At 37.8% G+C, this 15,890-nt stretch overlaps 1 protein-coding gene across 2 annotated transcripts in view; it reads right to left on the bottom strand.

Moving 5' to 3' along the window:
• ITGA8 (integrin subunit alpha 8) overlaps positions 1-15,890 on the bottom strand; it is a 201,413-nt gene that overhangs the window by 155,421 nt on the left and 30,102 nt on the right. For both annotated transcript variants that reach the window (XM_073879876.1, XM_025853612.2), the window contains exons 3-4: positions 8,666-8,766; positions 5,280-5,403 (exon numbers count right to left, since the gene is read on the bottom strand). In XM_073879876.1, the coding sequence (XP_073735977.1) occupies positions 5,280-5,403; positions 8,666-8,766 (225 nt within the window). The remainder of the gene's footprint in view (positions 1-5,279; positions 5,404-8,665; positions 8,767-15,890) is intronic.

Raw genomic sequence — 15,890 nt, 5'->3', positions numbered from 1 at the left:
TATCGTGTACACTGTATTTTTTTTACAATAATACCTGTTTTTAATTCAAATGTCCATTAATGCCTTGTGGGGTTCTTTTTTAAAGCTAAGAGTTTTTTTCCCCAGCTTTATTCAGGTATACTTAATATATAAAAAATGCATATTTTAATATATGCATTTTGATGAGTTTGGACATAGGCATACACCCATGAAACCATCACCAAAATCAAAGTAATAAGGATTTCTATCACCTACAAAAAAATTCTTGTGTCCCCTTGTTTGTTTGTTTTCTTGTGGTAAAAACACTTAACATAAGATTTAACCTCTGCAATTTTTAAGTGTACAACATCTGACGCTATATTTTTATGAAATTTCTTCCTTATTTTAAGTTGTATTTTGTGGTTTGTAGTTCTGAATGCTATAAAATTCCCTAAAGGTTCATGTGTATAACCTCCAATGTCTGGGTACCAGTTTTCTGGAAGTTCATGTGTGTAAATATTTCTATATGAATACCTGATATATGATTATGTAAACATATATGTGTAATCTTGCATATATTTAGAAGTATATTTTTCTAATGTACAAACCTCTTCAGAAATCCTTTTTTTAAAGCCAAGTCTTTCTTTCATTTTTAATATTATAAATTATTCAAAAAGGAAGAAATATGACTGTTCTTTGAAATTATTTTGTTTCAAAACAGGAAACTGAAAAACTTAAGAGAAAATACTAATTTTTTATGAAACTCATTGAGAAAATAACCAACTTCAAATGTTTATTTGAAGCAGTGGTTATAAGAAAATGTGAGGTAATTTTTTCTCTTAGAGTTATAGTTCATAGAGCTAAAGGAATCTATCTTCCTGAACTTCAGAGCGTCTGTAAATTTTAAAATTACGTCCCAGAATGAACTCAAGAATCCAGGGAATCATGCTGATTGGAAGACCATATGTAAATTATCCTCACCTGAATTATGAATGATCATAAGAGCTGTAGGCATGTCATGAATATGAAAGAGCAGATTAGTTCCCATACTGCTAAACGTATCAGTGGGGTATGTTTGTGATAGGGAATTAGCATGAGAGAGTTCTTTAAATTCTCTTTTGAAAATAATATTGCTGGTGTTCCTTCTGTGATATTGACCATATGCTCCTGAACAAGCTGGCTTTGTGTTAATGAACTGTAAACACCCAAGGGAAGGACAGGAAGTCCGCTCCTTGGGTGAATTTAAGGAGGAAGTATTTGTAGTAAGAGAGTGACCACAAGGAATATGAAAACTGTAGCTGTGTACTAGAGTTGGAAGAATTCTTGGCAATTTATTTAGCTATTCTGCAATTCAACATGAACTCCATTTTTACCTTGGTCAAGCTGTTCTTTTATTTAGGAAAATAAACAGTAAGTAAACTGGCACCATAATGTGCCCGTGTCACTCAAGACACAAGGCTGCTATAATTCTTATTTTCAGGTAAAGGCTCAGACTCATGTCTAAGTGCCATGTGCTGTATTTTAACTTGAGTTCTCTCATCACAGAGGCACTCAGTCAAAAAGGCAGAATAAGAGGCAGTGACAAATTTTATAAACGACCACCCTCCATGTTGGTTGGAAGAGTATGAGAGATCACCAAGGCAAGAGTGTGAAGGATGGGCTCACCGTTTCAGCTGTACTAGTTTACTGTACTGGGGAAGGCTTTTTAGCAAATCATGAGCAATATGATATGAACAGGATTGGTGAAACATGTTCCGTGTTAAATCTCAGCCCTACCATTAGTTTTCTGAGTAAATTCAGGATTTTATTTATCTCTCTACTTGACTTTTATCTTTAGCATAATAGTAATGGCCTCATACTGAACCAAGGAACACAACACTCTGAGTGGGACATGACCCAAAATATGCCTCTGTTGGCTGTTGGCTGTTGCCTATACCTGCGAAACTCCCGCTTGCCCTCTCCAACAGCCATTTGCTAAGAGAGCTCTTTGGTCCTGTCTCAAAGCTCCTCTCCCCACCCAGGCAGGCCATGTCACTCCCTACTTGCTTGCCTTATTATATTTTTTCTTTGTAGCACTTTTTGCTATATGACGTTATATTATGAACTTATTCTTTTAAAAAAATTCTTTTCATTGATATATAATTGACATATAACATATTATTAGTCCAAGGTATATAACATCATGATTTGCTATATGTATATACTACAAAATGATCCCTACAGTAAGTCTAGTTAACACCCATCACTACAGATCATTATAAATTTTTTCTTTTCTTTTTTATTTTGTTGAAGATTTTATTTATTTATTTGACAGAGAGAGACACAGCAAGAGAGGGAACATAAGCAGGGAGAATGGGAGAGGGAGAAGCAGGCTTCCCACCGAGCAGGGAGCCCGATGCGGGACTCAATCCCAGGACCCTGGGATCATGACCCAAAGGCAGACACTTAACGACTGAGCCACCCAGGTGCCCCATAAATTTTTTTCTTATGATGAGAACTTTTAAGATCTACTCTCTTAGCAACTTTCAAATATACAATACAGTATTCCTAACTATAGTCACCCTCCTGGTCTTTACAGCCCCTGGACGTTTTTATCTTATAACTGGACGTTTGTACCCTTTGGCCACCTTCACCACTTTCACCCATCTTTCCACCCCCCCACTTCTGGCAACCACCAATCTGTTCTTTGTATCTATGAGTTTGGCCGGGGGGGGGGTGGTGGTTTTGCTTTTGTTAGGTTCTGCATATAAGTGGTATTTTTCTTTGGTATTTGTCTTTCTCTGTCTGACTTATTTCACTTAGTATAATGCCTTCAAGTTCCATCCATGTTGTCCCAAATGGCAGGATTTCCTTCTTTTTATGGCTAACTAACATGCCATTGTACACATATATAACATCTTCATTATCCATTCATCCATTGACAGATGCTTAGATTGTTTCCATGTCTTGCCTACTGTGTGCAATGTTGCTATGAACGGGGTGGGCGCAGATATCTCTTTGAGATACTGATTTAATTTCCTTTGGCTATATACCCAGATGTAGAATGACTGGATCTGAACACTTACATGTTTGTTGTCTGTCTCCCCCACTAGAATGTAAGTTTCTTAAAGATTGGGTTTTATTTTCTCTTGTTCTGTGCTTTATTCCCCAAACATAGAATAATTAGTGTTCAATGTGTTGAATAGATACATAATCGAGTCTCATTATCAACAAGGAACCCTCTGTTTTAAAGCCATTTAAAATAAAACCTTAATTTCACAGATTATTCATTCAGCTGACATTTGTCATGATGTGAGGAAGTGGCTAATTAATTTCAATATTTTTAAACAAAAGTCATGATCTTCTCTTTGCCAAAATCCTCCCCCAAAACCATCTGAGTTAGCTGTTTCACTTTGATCTTCAGATTAAATCTCAGTGGCTTCTTTATTAACCCTCTGATATCACTGATCCATTCTTTATCTTCATTGTTTTATTTCTTTTTTTAATTTTTTTATTATGTTAATCACCACACATCATTAGTTTTTGATGTAGTGTTCCATGATTCATTGTTTGTGCATAACACCCAGTGCTCCACGCAGAACGTGCCCTCTTTAATACCCATCACCAGGCCAACCCATCCCCCCACCCCCCTCCCCTCTAGAACCCTCAGTTTGTTTTTTTCTGAGTTTTTCAGAGTCCATTGTCTCTCATGGTTTGTCTACCCCTCCGATTTCCCCCGTTCATTCCATTGTTTTATTTCTGATATGTGTTTATTACCTTGCCAAAATTAATCTTTTTTTTTTTAAGATTTTATTTATTTATTTGACAGAGAGAGACACAGTGAGAGAGGGAACACAAGCAGGGGGAGTGGGAGAGGGAGAAGCAGGCTTCCCGCTGAGCAGGGAGCCTGATGAGGGGCTCGATCCCAGGACCCTGGGATCATGACCTGAGGTGAAGGCAGACGCTTAACGACTGAGCCACCCTGCCAAATTTAATCTTGAATCTAAAAAAAATTCACACAAAAATGGTGAAATTTTACTTAACAGTTTTGGAAATCTAATTTGGAATTGGGTTGTTAAAAAATCAATTTCCTGAAACCAGTTACCAGAATGTTCTTTCTAATGACATTTCTTTCCTCAGTGCGGTTTTGCAAACTATCAGGAATATGAATGAAAATCCACTGGTTTCTTTCTGGCAAATCTCAATGACCGACACGACAGGTAGAAAACTGGAAGAATTCACAAAAAGACTGAGTAGATCTACCAATTGGAAATGAATGCTGTCCCGGGGCGCCTAGATGGCTGAGTCGGTTAGGCAGCTGCCTTCGGCTCAGGTCATGATCCCAGGGTCCTGGGATCGAGCCCCGCATCGGGCTCCCTGCTCAGCGGGAAGCCTGCTTCTCCCTCTCCCACTCCCCCTGCTTGTGTTCCCTCTCTCGTTATGTCTCTCTCTGTCAAATAAATAAAATCTTTAAAAAAAAAAAAAGGAAATGCTGTCCCAAGTCCGGGAGTGTTCCACCAAGAAGTGATTAAACAGCTGTGCCCCAAAGATGGCACTTGCAGGCTTGCTTTCGAGGATGCTTCGCTGGAGGCCCCCTAGAATGGCCAGATGAGACTTACACTCTAAGTATACAGAGTCTTTTTTAAAAAATGGAGATTAAACACCTAAGGGAGAGAAGAGTGCCATGCAGATAACTGGAGCACACGACTGCCAAAGAAAGCAACAGTTGTCAAGAACACAGGCTGCAAGGTGCCTGGGGGGCTCAGTTGGTTAAGCATCCAACTCTTGATTTCAGCTCAGGTCGTGATCTCAAGGCTGTGAGATCAAGCCCCATGTCGGGCTCTGTGCTGGGTGTGGAGCCTGCTTAAGATTCTCTCTCCCCCTCTCCCTCCGCCCCTCCCTCCCACTCATGCTCTCTCTCTCTAAAAAACAAAGCAAAACACCAAACACAGGCTGGACAGAAAGCTGATGTCAGAGTGTCCCCAGTTCCAAGCACAGTAGCTAGTTAAGACCACTCCTGCCATTAAAAAGTGAAGTGCGTGGTCAGCATTCTTCAGATCACAGCCTGAGTTTTGGAGAACAACTGAGAGTTTAAGGCCTAAAGTAAGGAACCAGGCAATTCTCCTGCAAAATATCTAAAAGAAATTTTATACAACATGGAAGAGGATCAACAGAATTCTGTGTCTTCCCCGCCATGTCACAGCAAGGCGTCCCGAAAGGCTGTCCGTAACCTTCACCCCCGTCTCTTTGTCCTTATTAACAGTGTTCTGACATTGCCTGCACCATCTACCACAGAAAGGCTCTTGAGCTAAATTACAGTTTCAAGGAATAAAATCACTTACTGTTCCGACAGGGAGAGTACTCTGCGTATGCACTGAAATTCTGGATTGCTACATAGCAAGTGCCAACTGGGTCCTTTTCTGGTGTTGGTTTGAGAGTTCTCCAGTGATACAGAGAGGCGCAGGCCTGTGATACAACAAAGACAATCAATATTTTCTTGACATAGTTTCCACATACCATGATAGGATATAGCTTGTTGACTAAGGTACCTAAATTCATGATAAACTATGTTAAAGTAGGGAGTGAATTAATTGGCTTCCAGCACGCTGGTAAGTACCTCAGTAGTCAGAGTTAATGAAACATCCAAAGCCATTTTTTTTTTAACATTAATGTACCACAGAATCAGAACAAATTAAACATATAGAAAGGAATGAGATTTTCCCCTACAGGATTTTAAGTTAAATAAGTGTCAAAAGTGATTGTTTCCTAATTGAGGGTTGCTGGAGTGGTGGGGGGTGGAAGGGATGGGGGGGCTGGGTGATAGACATTGGGGAGGGTATGTGCTATGGTGAGCGCTGTGAATTGTGCAAGACTGATGAATCACAGACCTGTACCCCTGAAACAATTAATACATTATATGTTAAAAAAAAAAGAAGATAGCAGGAAGGGAAAAATGAAGGGGGGCGGAAATCGGAGGGGGAGACGAACCATGAGAGACGATGGACTCTGAGAAACAAACTGAGGGTTCTAGAGGGGAGGGAGTGGGGGGGATGGGTTAGGCTGGTGATGGGTATTAAAGAGGGCACGTTCTGCATGGAGCACTGGGTGTTATACGCAAACAATGAATCATGGAACACTACATCAAAAACTAATGATGTAATGTATGGTGGTTAACATAACATGAAAAAAAAAGTGATTGTTTCCTAACGGCAAAGAACTCACACCTTCTTTTCTTTTTTAAAAATATAGGACTTACCTAGAATCAAATGATCATTGAAGCAGTGAATAAATCAGTGTGATGTCTTAAAATGAAGACTAGTTACTTTCTTTGTCTAGTTGTTACATTAAGAAATTATTTTCAAATCAAAGGATGCAGACAAATTTGTAAACCTCTGTTTTGTGGATTTCCCTGGTTTGTCACTGACGGTATATCTTACAACTTTTTAAACAATGACTTTCATTTGGACACCCTTACCACAGTGTTCTTGACTTTGATTTTCATTTAATGGTTTTTATTGGCAACAAAACAAAAATTAATTTAAACAACAGTAAGAAACATGATTCTTGCATAAAATACTCTTCTTTTCTCCAGAAGCTTGGATTCTAACAAAAGCATGCTATTTCCAAGGGTATTAAATATGAAAGAGAATATATGAAATCCTCTTTAAGTAAATTAAACAATATTAATTTTGTTACAAAGGAGAGAGGCAATGAAATAAATGTCTAGAAGACATAGGCATCTTTTTGACTTGTTTTGCTAGCTAGAATCCTCCATAAGTGTGTTTTACCTGATTATTCAAGTGCTCATTATTCTCAGGACACATAATTGCAGATTCCTCGAATACGGAACCACTAGCCTACCTCCTAGTTTGATGGTATCACTCTTAAAACAATGCCAGAAAAATGAAGGCAGACACTGTTTTTAAAGTCCTTTCATGATTCCAAATGTGTCCTTGATAATCAGTCCCCTGCGTAAGTACTTTTAGTAAAAATAACTTATAGTCTCAAGTAAGAAGAGTGTTTCCACTACTTGAGTTTTTTGGTATTGTGAGGTCTTGGCCAATACCTAAAAACTGCGAATCTCATCCACGTTCCCTATCTTAGGGCCCTTTTGGTAAACTGACAAGTTATATGGTTAATATGTTTAACATAAAGTTCCCCACAGTGAAAAGCAGGAGTCTGGGCAGTGCAGACATTCACCTGTGCCGCCAGTAGTCTGCCAAATGACCTCACCTGCTGGATCCCCACGGCACACTTAAATGCCAGGAAACTTTTCCCCAGTACTTGCCTGCTGTCAGCTCTAGAAAGTTACCCTTTTTATATCTGCTCAGTTTCACACTGATGTGAAACATACTGATGAGATGAATTTGGCCTGTGACCCAAACTTAAAACATACACATATGACACCTGGATATTCAAAAGAATACTTCAGCATTTTGAAGTTCTGATAATTATCACATAGGGTAGAATTTATTTCCTTACCCTGCTAAGTTTCAGTGCTCAAAGGAAAAAATTAACTTGAAATATACTTAATATTATCTTATTTCCTTTCACATAATTTCGAAAATGCAAGCATGCCCCCAAATTAACCATTTTTATTATGAATATGGCATATGATTTCATTTTCAGTGACCCTGAAGGCTTCTACAAGTGTTGAACAACTTGTATAATTTGTCTGTAAATTACAGATAAATTTTCAAGACTTAAAAATATCAATATAGTACCCAAAAGATTTTTTTTAACCCCAAATAGTTATTAGATGGAAGTAGCTAGCTTTCCAAAGAAATTCACATATCATACACCACTAAAGGATAAAAAGGTTTTTACCAATTCTGGAATGTGAAATCCATATTAGTGCAAGTACAATCCTATAGAGACCATACTGTAAATTCTGGATTTGTAACTGGAGAGGGCTATCTGTATTTTATACATTACCTGTTTATGTCAAAATCTCCTTGGGGGGTTAACCACAGACCAAATAAAGCAAGGCATTTCCTTTAGATACTTATTCTTATTAAATCATAATTCAGGCAGCTTTAAACAAATCCTAAAAGCAAAGTTATTGCTTTGTTGTTGTAAGGAAATCAAAGCCAATGGTTTAAAAAATTCTCCCAACAAAAAAAATTTCCAGATCAGCCTAATACAGTCATTTATTTCTCAATAACTTAGACATATATCATTACTTGAAACAATATGATAATAGAATTATAAAGTCAGAGCATTTTAAAGCTGAATGACATCTACTTGGGAGTGAGATTTTTTTGCTTTAAAAAGTATTAATGTATTCAGAGAACCACGTAGTTAGTGGTTATATTTTTAAAGAAAAATTTCCTTTAGCTTTAAAAATGATCAATGATGCCACAGTAGATAAACTTTTAAAGAATCCAAATGGCAGTCCTATTTCTCTGGTCAGTGTGTAATCAGCCCTTTAAATCAATCTTAAGCAATAAAATATTTACCTCCTAAATATTTACTTTTATTTTTCTATCTTCCTTAGTTGTTTTTGAAATATTCAAAAATATCTCACTGATGTGGAAAACAAGCTGTATCTCCTTTGAACACTAGAGTAGATTCTTTAATTTTAAGCACCAAGTTTATTTTTAGAATGCTGATAAATTTATCATTAAAAATCTGGCATGTCCTTACATGAAAGTATTTTTATAAATAGGAGCTTTAAAATGTTTCAGAATACATATTATTCCAAAGCATCCCCATGATTCATACTCACCACAACTTCCCCTTTGTGAGCTTTCACTGTTGCTCCAAACCACTGATTGGATTTAAATTCTATAGGTTCCTTGGTTCCGTTAACTCTGATCTTTCTGTTGTCTGACAAGGAGGACATGGAATTGTTAATAATTTGTAAAATGTGGCAGTCAGATATAATGAGTAAAAATGAACGTGTCCGTTAAAAATACTTGAAAAACAATTTTCATACATGGAGGGGGAGGTTCTAATCAAGATTTTTCATTTAGAAAAATACCAAACGAAAATGCATATTTGAACATGACATTTCATAACTTACAAGAAGCAATTTTTTTACAACTTGTTTTCAGAGAGAACTGTATTATAAACTTGATGTGGACTCTGCTAGTCTTGAATCTACATGTTTGTCATTGATTTATAAAAGTTCGAAGACCAGATACTTATAACTGCCCTAAGGAATTCCAAATCTTTTCCAATAGGGAAACACACAGGAATCTCCCTGATCAGAGAAGCACGAGTTTCTTGGCATGAGTTAGCAGGAATGATTGTGAAGGACTCCAAGGTCTTGGCTTTTAACTGAGTAACATGTTTCTATGCAGCCACAGAAAATAACACCTCAACACAGTTTTATATACACTTTGCAGATGTCAGAATGAGGGGGGCCATCTGGGTAGAAACTCAACCCAATTATAGCACACTTCAGGTCTTAATAAAAAGCAGATATCTTTTCTTTCACTCTTGATTCCCAGTCAACGTATTTCCCACATGGTTCTAACCGCATGGTTCTAACTGGAGCTTTGTCAGTAATAGCTAATGAATTTCAAAAGACATTTGTACCAAGGCATTTTATTTGTATGTGTTTCCTTTGGTATGCATTTCATTTTTCTTCCTTGACTCTATAATAAATGCATTACAAAATGAACTTTTAACTCCTATTAAGTGAGGCCAAAATATACATGTAATTAACATTAAATTGAGTTTACATATGATTACAGACTTTTACAAATTATATATACTCAATCTTAATCTAAAATTTACATTTTACATGTTAGTAGAAAATCATGAATTTCCTTCTTAAAAACCTTATGCTTTTGTTTCCGAGCTTTTTTTTTTTAACAAGTTCTGTAAATCCTTACCAGAAATGCACACAACTAGCAAAGAACTAGAGCATCTTACAGATTATAGCATACACTTGAAAATATAAACATTTCTATTTATATGTAGGCACTTTGGAAGATTGTAGAGCTCAGAGACAAAGAATCTTATCACCATTAATTGAGTGACTGGGGACAATTCTTTTAATCTTTGGAGTTTTGATTTCTTCTATAAAATAAGGCTAAGATTACCTTCCCCCTTTCCTCTTTCACAGGTGATCAAAGTCATAAAGATCACATGAGATAAATGAAACTGAAAGTGCTTTCTTTATAAGCTGAGAAGCTGTACACTACAGAAATCATGTAGCCATACCGTTGAAAGTCCAAACCCTTTACAAATATCTCTTACTTAGAAACCTGGAAACTCAACCTAAGTCCAAGAATTGGAAAGGACCACACAGACACACACACACAGACACACACACACACACACACACACACAGGTTATTTATTATTGGTGATTTTTGGTACTCAGCAATGAAATTAGTAACACCTCTCAAGATTGTCAATGTGGCTTTGATTGATTACAGGAAGAAAGTACAACACAGTGGCTTTGAAATTTCCAATCTGCTAAAAAGCCATGAAAAGACCAGCACCTCCAAAATTTCAAATATCCTTAAAGAAGATCCCTCCCACGTTCCTGGGAGGAAGGAAATGGATTCTGGGGGAAAAGCAGAAGCCACTTTCAAATTGACCTTGTTTTGCTAGAGAAAATGATGTGACTTGGCCTTTGTGACTCCTGAGACATCTTTTCTGCTGTTCTGAGGTTGCACTGTGTAGTAACTGGATTAAAAGCGTCAACTATGGGTTATTTCCCAGCAACGAATTTCTTCTGGACCAAGAATACAAATGAATGGACTTCACTAATTCCACACACAATCCAAGGATTACAAGAGAGACTTCCACTGTCCTTGGTTTCCATTTACATAGATGAGCTTCAATCTCGATGTGTCATCCATTCCACGATCTTTGAAGTGGACAAACCACCTTCTCAAAATTCTGCTTTATTATTTCAATAAGGTCTCTGACTTTAAATCTAATATCATAATTGCATAAAATTTCAAATGAGCGAAATATACTTGGGCTTGACTATGGAAGTGAACTTTCCCAATTTCCGAACAAGATTCTTTCATGCCAAATACCCCAACACAAGTCTCCATGCTATCTGTTGCACACTGGTGTTCAAGAAACCTCCCATGCAAGGATAATGTGTTTGATTCGATTCGATTTGATCTTTACTGACAACAACCCCCAGGTAAGATCTGTAAATACTCAGCTTCTGTCCTACTGAGCCTACCTCTCTATGGCTGAGGGCTGAAAACCTGGAATGTACATTTCCTAGACATTCTTACCAGTAAGACTCTGGTTGAATGAGAGGCTCATGAGAGGTCTGGAAAGAGAAGATGGAGAAGCCCATTACGTTCTGGAGGTGGTTGTGGGCATGCATGCACATCAGCGGTGACAGATGTGATGTTCTTCATGCAGCTCTCAAGCATCCCTTGATAAGAACTCCTTTTTGGTGCATCAGGCAACAGAGATCAAGTCCTGAACTTCCATATTTTTTCATCTGCAGATAGTGACCTTCCTGACCTTCACAGCCCCAGTCTTTCCAATGGCCAGGTGAGCCTCTCTGGCTCTGTATGCAATTGCTTCTAAGTTGTAATACTCAAAGTGGTTTTGGTTTTCCTGACCAAATTCCCACTGATGCACTGATGACATGGGGCAATGCCATCAGGATAGAGAAATGTGTATCTATAGCAGAAGGAAGACACTGGTTACCCTAAGTGCATTGTCAACCCCAGAGAACTCTTGAGAGGGCCAGTGCACTGGTTCTGGGAGATGGTGGAGACCGTTAGTCACCTAAGCAATTCTCTCCTTGGCATATCACCAACTATGGAGAAAATAGAGCCATAAGCTAGGGAAAAGTTTTATAGTGACTGCATATGATTTAAATCTTTCTAAGCAGCAAAAGACTATTAAAAATTAGTAAATAAATGAAAATCCAGGTGAAACATTTTTCAAGGGAAGGATCAACATATTTAATATATAAAAAATTCCCGAATCAAGGAAAGACTAACATTGTACAGGAGAAAGTTCTAAGGACTTGAATAAGCATTGCGGAGTGAAGAAGAAATTAAATAGCCTGTAAATTCATGGATAGGTCCTGAGCCTCAAGTTAAAACAATAATGGCTTAACACTTGTCACCTACCAGTTTGGCAAAAAATATTAATATTCACTCTGTTTGCAAGATGATAACATAGTATTTTGGAAGGGCCATTTGGCAACATATGTCAAAGTTTTAAATGTTAATTTTTTAAAGGTTTATTTATTTTAGAAAGGGAGAGAGAGAGAGAGAGAGCACGAGTGGGAGGGGCAGAGGAAGAGGGAGAGAGAATCTCAAGCTGACTCCAGGCTGACCACAGAGCTCCACATGGGGTTCGATCTCATGACCTTCAGAGCAGGACCTGAGCTGAAACCAAGAGTCAGATGCTTAGCCGACTACACCACCAAGGTGCCCCTAAATGTACATTTATTTATTTTTTATTTATTTTTAAATTTAATTTAATTTTATTATGTTATGTTAGTCACCATACATTACATCATTAGTTTTTGATGTAGTGATCCACGATCCATTGTTTTTGTATAACACCCAGAGCTCCATGCAGCACGTGCCCTCCTTAATACCCATCACCGGGCTAACCCATCCCCCCACCCCTCTCCCCTCTAAAACCCTCCGTTTGTTTCTTGGAGTCCATAGTCTCTCATGGTTTGTCTCCCCCTCAGATTCCCCCCCTTCATTTTTCCCTTCCTTCCCCGAAAGTCCTCCCTGTTATTCCTTATGTTCCACAAATGAGTGAAACCATATGATAATTGACTTTCTCTGCTTGACTCATTTCACTTAGCATCATCTCCTCCAGTCCCATCCAGGTTGATGAAAAGTTGGGTATTCATCCTTCCTGACGGCTGAGTAATATTCCATTGTATATATGGACCACATCTTCTTTATCCATTCGTCTGTTGAAGGGCATCTCGGCTCTTTCCACAGTTTGGCTATTGTGGACATTGCTGCTATGAACATTGGGGTGCATATGGCCCTTCTTTTCACTACATCTGTGTCTTTGGGGTAAATACCCTGTAGTGCAATTGCTGGGTCATAGGGTAACTCTATTTTTAATTTTCTGAGGAACTTCCACACTGTTTTCCAAAGTGGCTGAACCAACTTGCATTCCCACCAACAGTGTAAGAGGGTTCCCCTTTCTCCACAACCTCTCTCCAACATTTGTTGTTTCTTGCCTTGTCAAATTTTGCCATTCTAACTGGTGTAAGGTGGTATCTCAATGTGGTTTTGATTTGAATTTCCCTGATGGCTAATGATGATGAACATTTTTTCATGTGCTCTGAGTCATTTGTATGTCTTCTTTGGAGAAGTGTCTGTTCATGTCTTCTGCTCATTCTTTGACTTGATTATTTGTTTTTTAGGTGTTGAGTTTGAGAAGTTCTTTATAGATCTTGGAAATCAGTGCTTTGTCTATAGTGTCATTTGCAAATATCTTCTCCCATTCTGTGGGTTACCTCTTTGTTTTGTTGATAGTTTCTTTTGCTGTGCAGAAGCTTTTTATCTTGATGAAGTCCCAAAAGTTCAGTTTTGCTTTTGTTTCACTAGCCTTTGGAGATGTATCTTGAAAGAAGTTGCTGTGGCTGATGTCAAAGAGGTTACTGCCTATATTCTCCTCTAGGATTTTGATGGATTCCTGTCTCACACTGAGGTCTTTCATCCATTTTGAGTTTATTTTTGTGTATGGTGTTAGAGAATGGTCGAGTTTTATTCTTCTGTATATAGCTGTCCAATTTTCCCAGCACCAGTTATTGAAGAGACTGTCTTTTCCATTGCATATTTTTTCCTGCTTTGTCAAAGATTATTTGACCATAGAGTTAAGGGTCCATATCTGGGCTCTCTATTCTGTTCCATTGGTCTATATGTCTGTTTTTGTGCCAGTATCATGCTGTCTTGGTGATCACTGCTTTGTAATATAGCTTGAAATCAGGCAATGTGATGCCGCAGCTTTGTTTTTCAACATTTCCTTGGTGATTCAGGGTCTTTTCTGATTCCATACAAATTTTAGGATTGTTTGTTCCAGCACTTTGAAAAATGTCATTGGCGTTTTGATCGGGATGGCATTGAAGGTATAGATTGTTCTGGGTAGCATAGACTTTTTAACAATGTTTATTCCTCCAATCCATGAGCATAGAATGTTTTTCCATCTTTTTGTGTCTTCTTCAATTTCTTTCATGAGTGTTCTATAGTTCCTAGAGTATAGATCCTTTACCTCTTTGGTTAGGTTTATTCTGAGCTATCTTATGGTTTTTGGTGCTATTGTAAATGGAATCGTTTCTCTAATTTCCTTTTCTACAGTTGCATTGTTAGTGTATAAGAAAGCAACTGATTTCTGTGCATTGATTTTGTATCCTGTCACATTACTGAATTGCTGTATGAGTTCTAGTAATTTGGGGGTGGAGTTTTTTGGGTTTTCCACATAAAGTATCGTGTCATCTGCGAAGAGAGAGAGAGTTTGACTTCTTCTTTGCCAATTTGAATATCTTTTATTTCTTTTTGTTGTCTGATGCTGATGCTAGGACTTCTAGTGCTATGTTGAACAATAGTGGTGAGAGTGGGCATCCTTGTTGTGTTCCTGATCTTAAGGGAAAGGCTCTCATCTTTTCCCCATTGAAGATGATATTCGCTGTGGGTTTTTCATAGATGGATTTTATGAACTTGAGGAATGTTCCCTCTATCCCTATACTCTGAAGAGTTTTAATTGGGAAAGGATGCTGTATTTTGTCATATGCTTTTTCTGCATCAATTGAGAAGACCATATGGTTCTTCTCTCTCCTCTTATTAATGTGTTCTATCACAAAGATTGATTGGTGAATGTTGAACCACCCTTGCATCCCAGGGATAAATCCCACTTGGTTGTGGTGGATTATCCTTTTAATGTATTGTTGGGTCCTATTAGCTAGGATTTTGTTGAGAATATTGGAATCCATATTCATCAGGGATATCCATCTGAAATTCTCCTTTTGATGGGGTCTTTGCCTGGTTTAGGGATTAAGGTAATGCTGGCCTCAGAGAATGAGTCTGGAAACTTTCCTTCTGTTTCTATTTTTTTAAACAGCTTCAGGAGAATAGGTATTATTTCTTCTTTGAATGTTTGGTAGAATTCCCCAGGGAATCCATCAGGCCCTGGACTCTTGTTTGTTGGGAGGTTTTTGATCACTGCTTCGATCTCATTACTGGTTATTGGCCTATTCAGGTTGTCAATTTCTTCCTGTTTCAGTCTTGGCAGTTTATAGGTTTCCAGGAAGGCATCCATTTCATCCAGGTTGCTCAGCTTATTGGCATGTAGTTGTTGATAATAATTTCTAATAATTTTTTCTATTTCCTTGGTGTTAGCCATGATCTCTCCCCTTTCATTCATAATTTTATTAATTTGGGTCCTTTCTCTTTTCTTTTGGGTAAGTCTGGCCAGTGGTTTATCGATCTTATTAATTCTTTCAAAGAACCAGCTTCTAGTTTCGTTGATCTGATCTACTGTGTTTCTGGTTTTTAATTCATTGATCTTTGCTCTAATCTTAATTACTTCTCTTCTAATGTGTGGCTTAGGCATCGTTTGTTGCCTTTTCTCTAGTTCTTTAAGGTGTAGAGTTAGATGGTGAATTCAGGATTTTTCTATTTTTTTGAGTGAGGCTTGGATGGCTATGTATTTCCTCCTTAGGACCACCTTTACAGTATCCCATAGGTTTTGGACCGATGTGTTTTCGTTCTCATTGGTTTCCATGAATTGTTTAAGTTCTTCGATTTCCTAGTTGATCCAAACATTCTTGAGCAGAGTAGTCTTTAGCTTCCAAGTGTTTGAATTTCTTCCAAATTTTTTCTTGTGATTGAGTTTGTTTTAAAGCATTATGGTCTGAGAATATGCAGGGAATAATCTCAAGCTGTTGGTATCGGTTGAGACACGATTTGTGACCCAGTATGTGGTCTATTCTGGAGAAAGTTCTGTGTGCACTCGAGAAGAATGAGTACTCTGTTGTTT

The sequence above is a fragment of the Callorhinus ursinus genome, unplaced genomic scaffold (assembly GCF_003265705.2).
Source record: "Callorhinus ursinus isolate GAN/ISIS: 27379988/994484 unplaced genomic scaffold, GSC_fseal_2.0 scaffold36, whole genome shotgun sequence".
NCBI classification, from domain to species: domain Eukaryota; kingdom Metazoa; phylum Chordata; class Mammalia; order Carnivora; family Otariidae; genus Callorhinus; species Callorhinus ursinus.
This window is presented reverse-complemented; position numbering and strand designations above follow the sequence as displayed.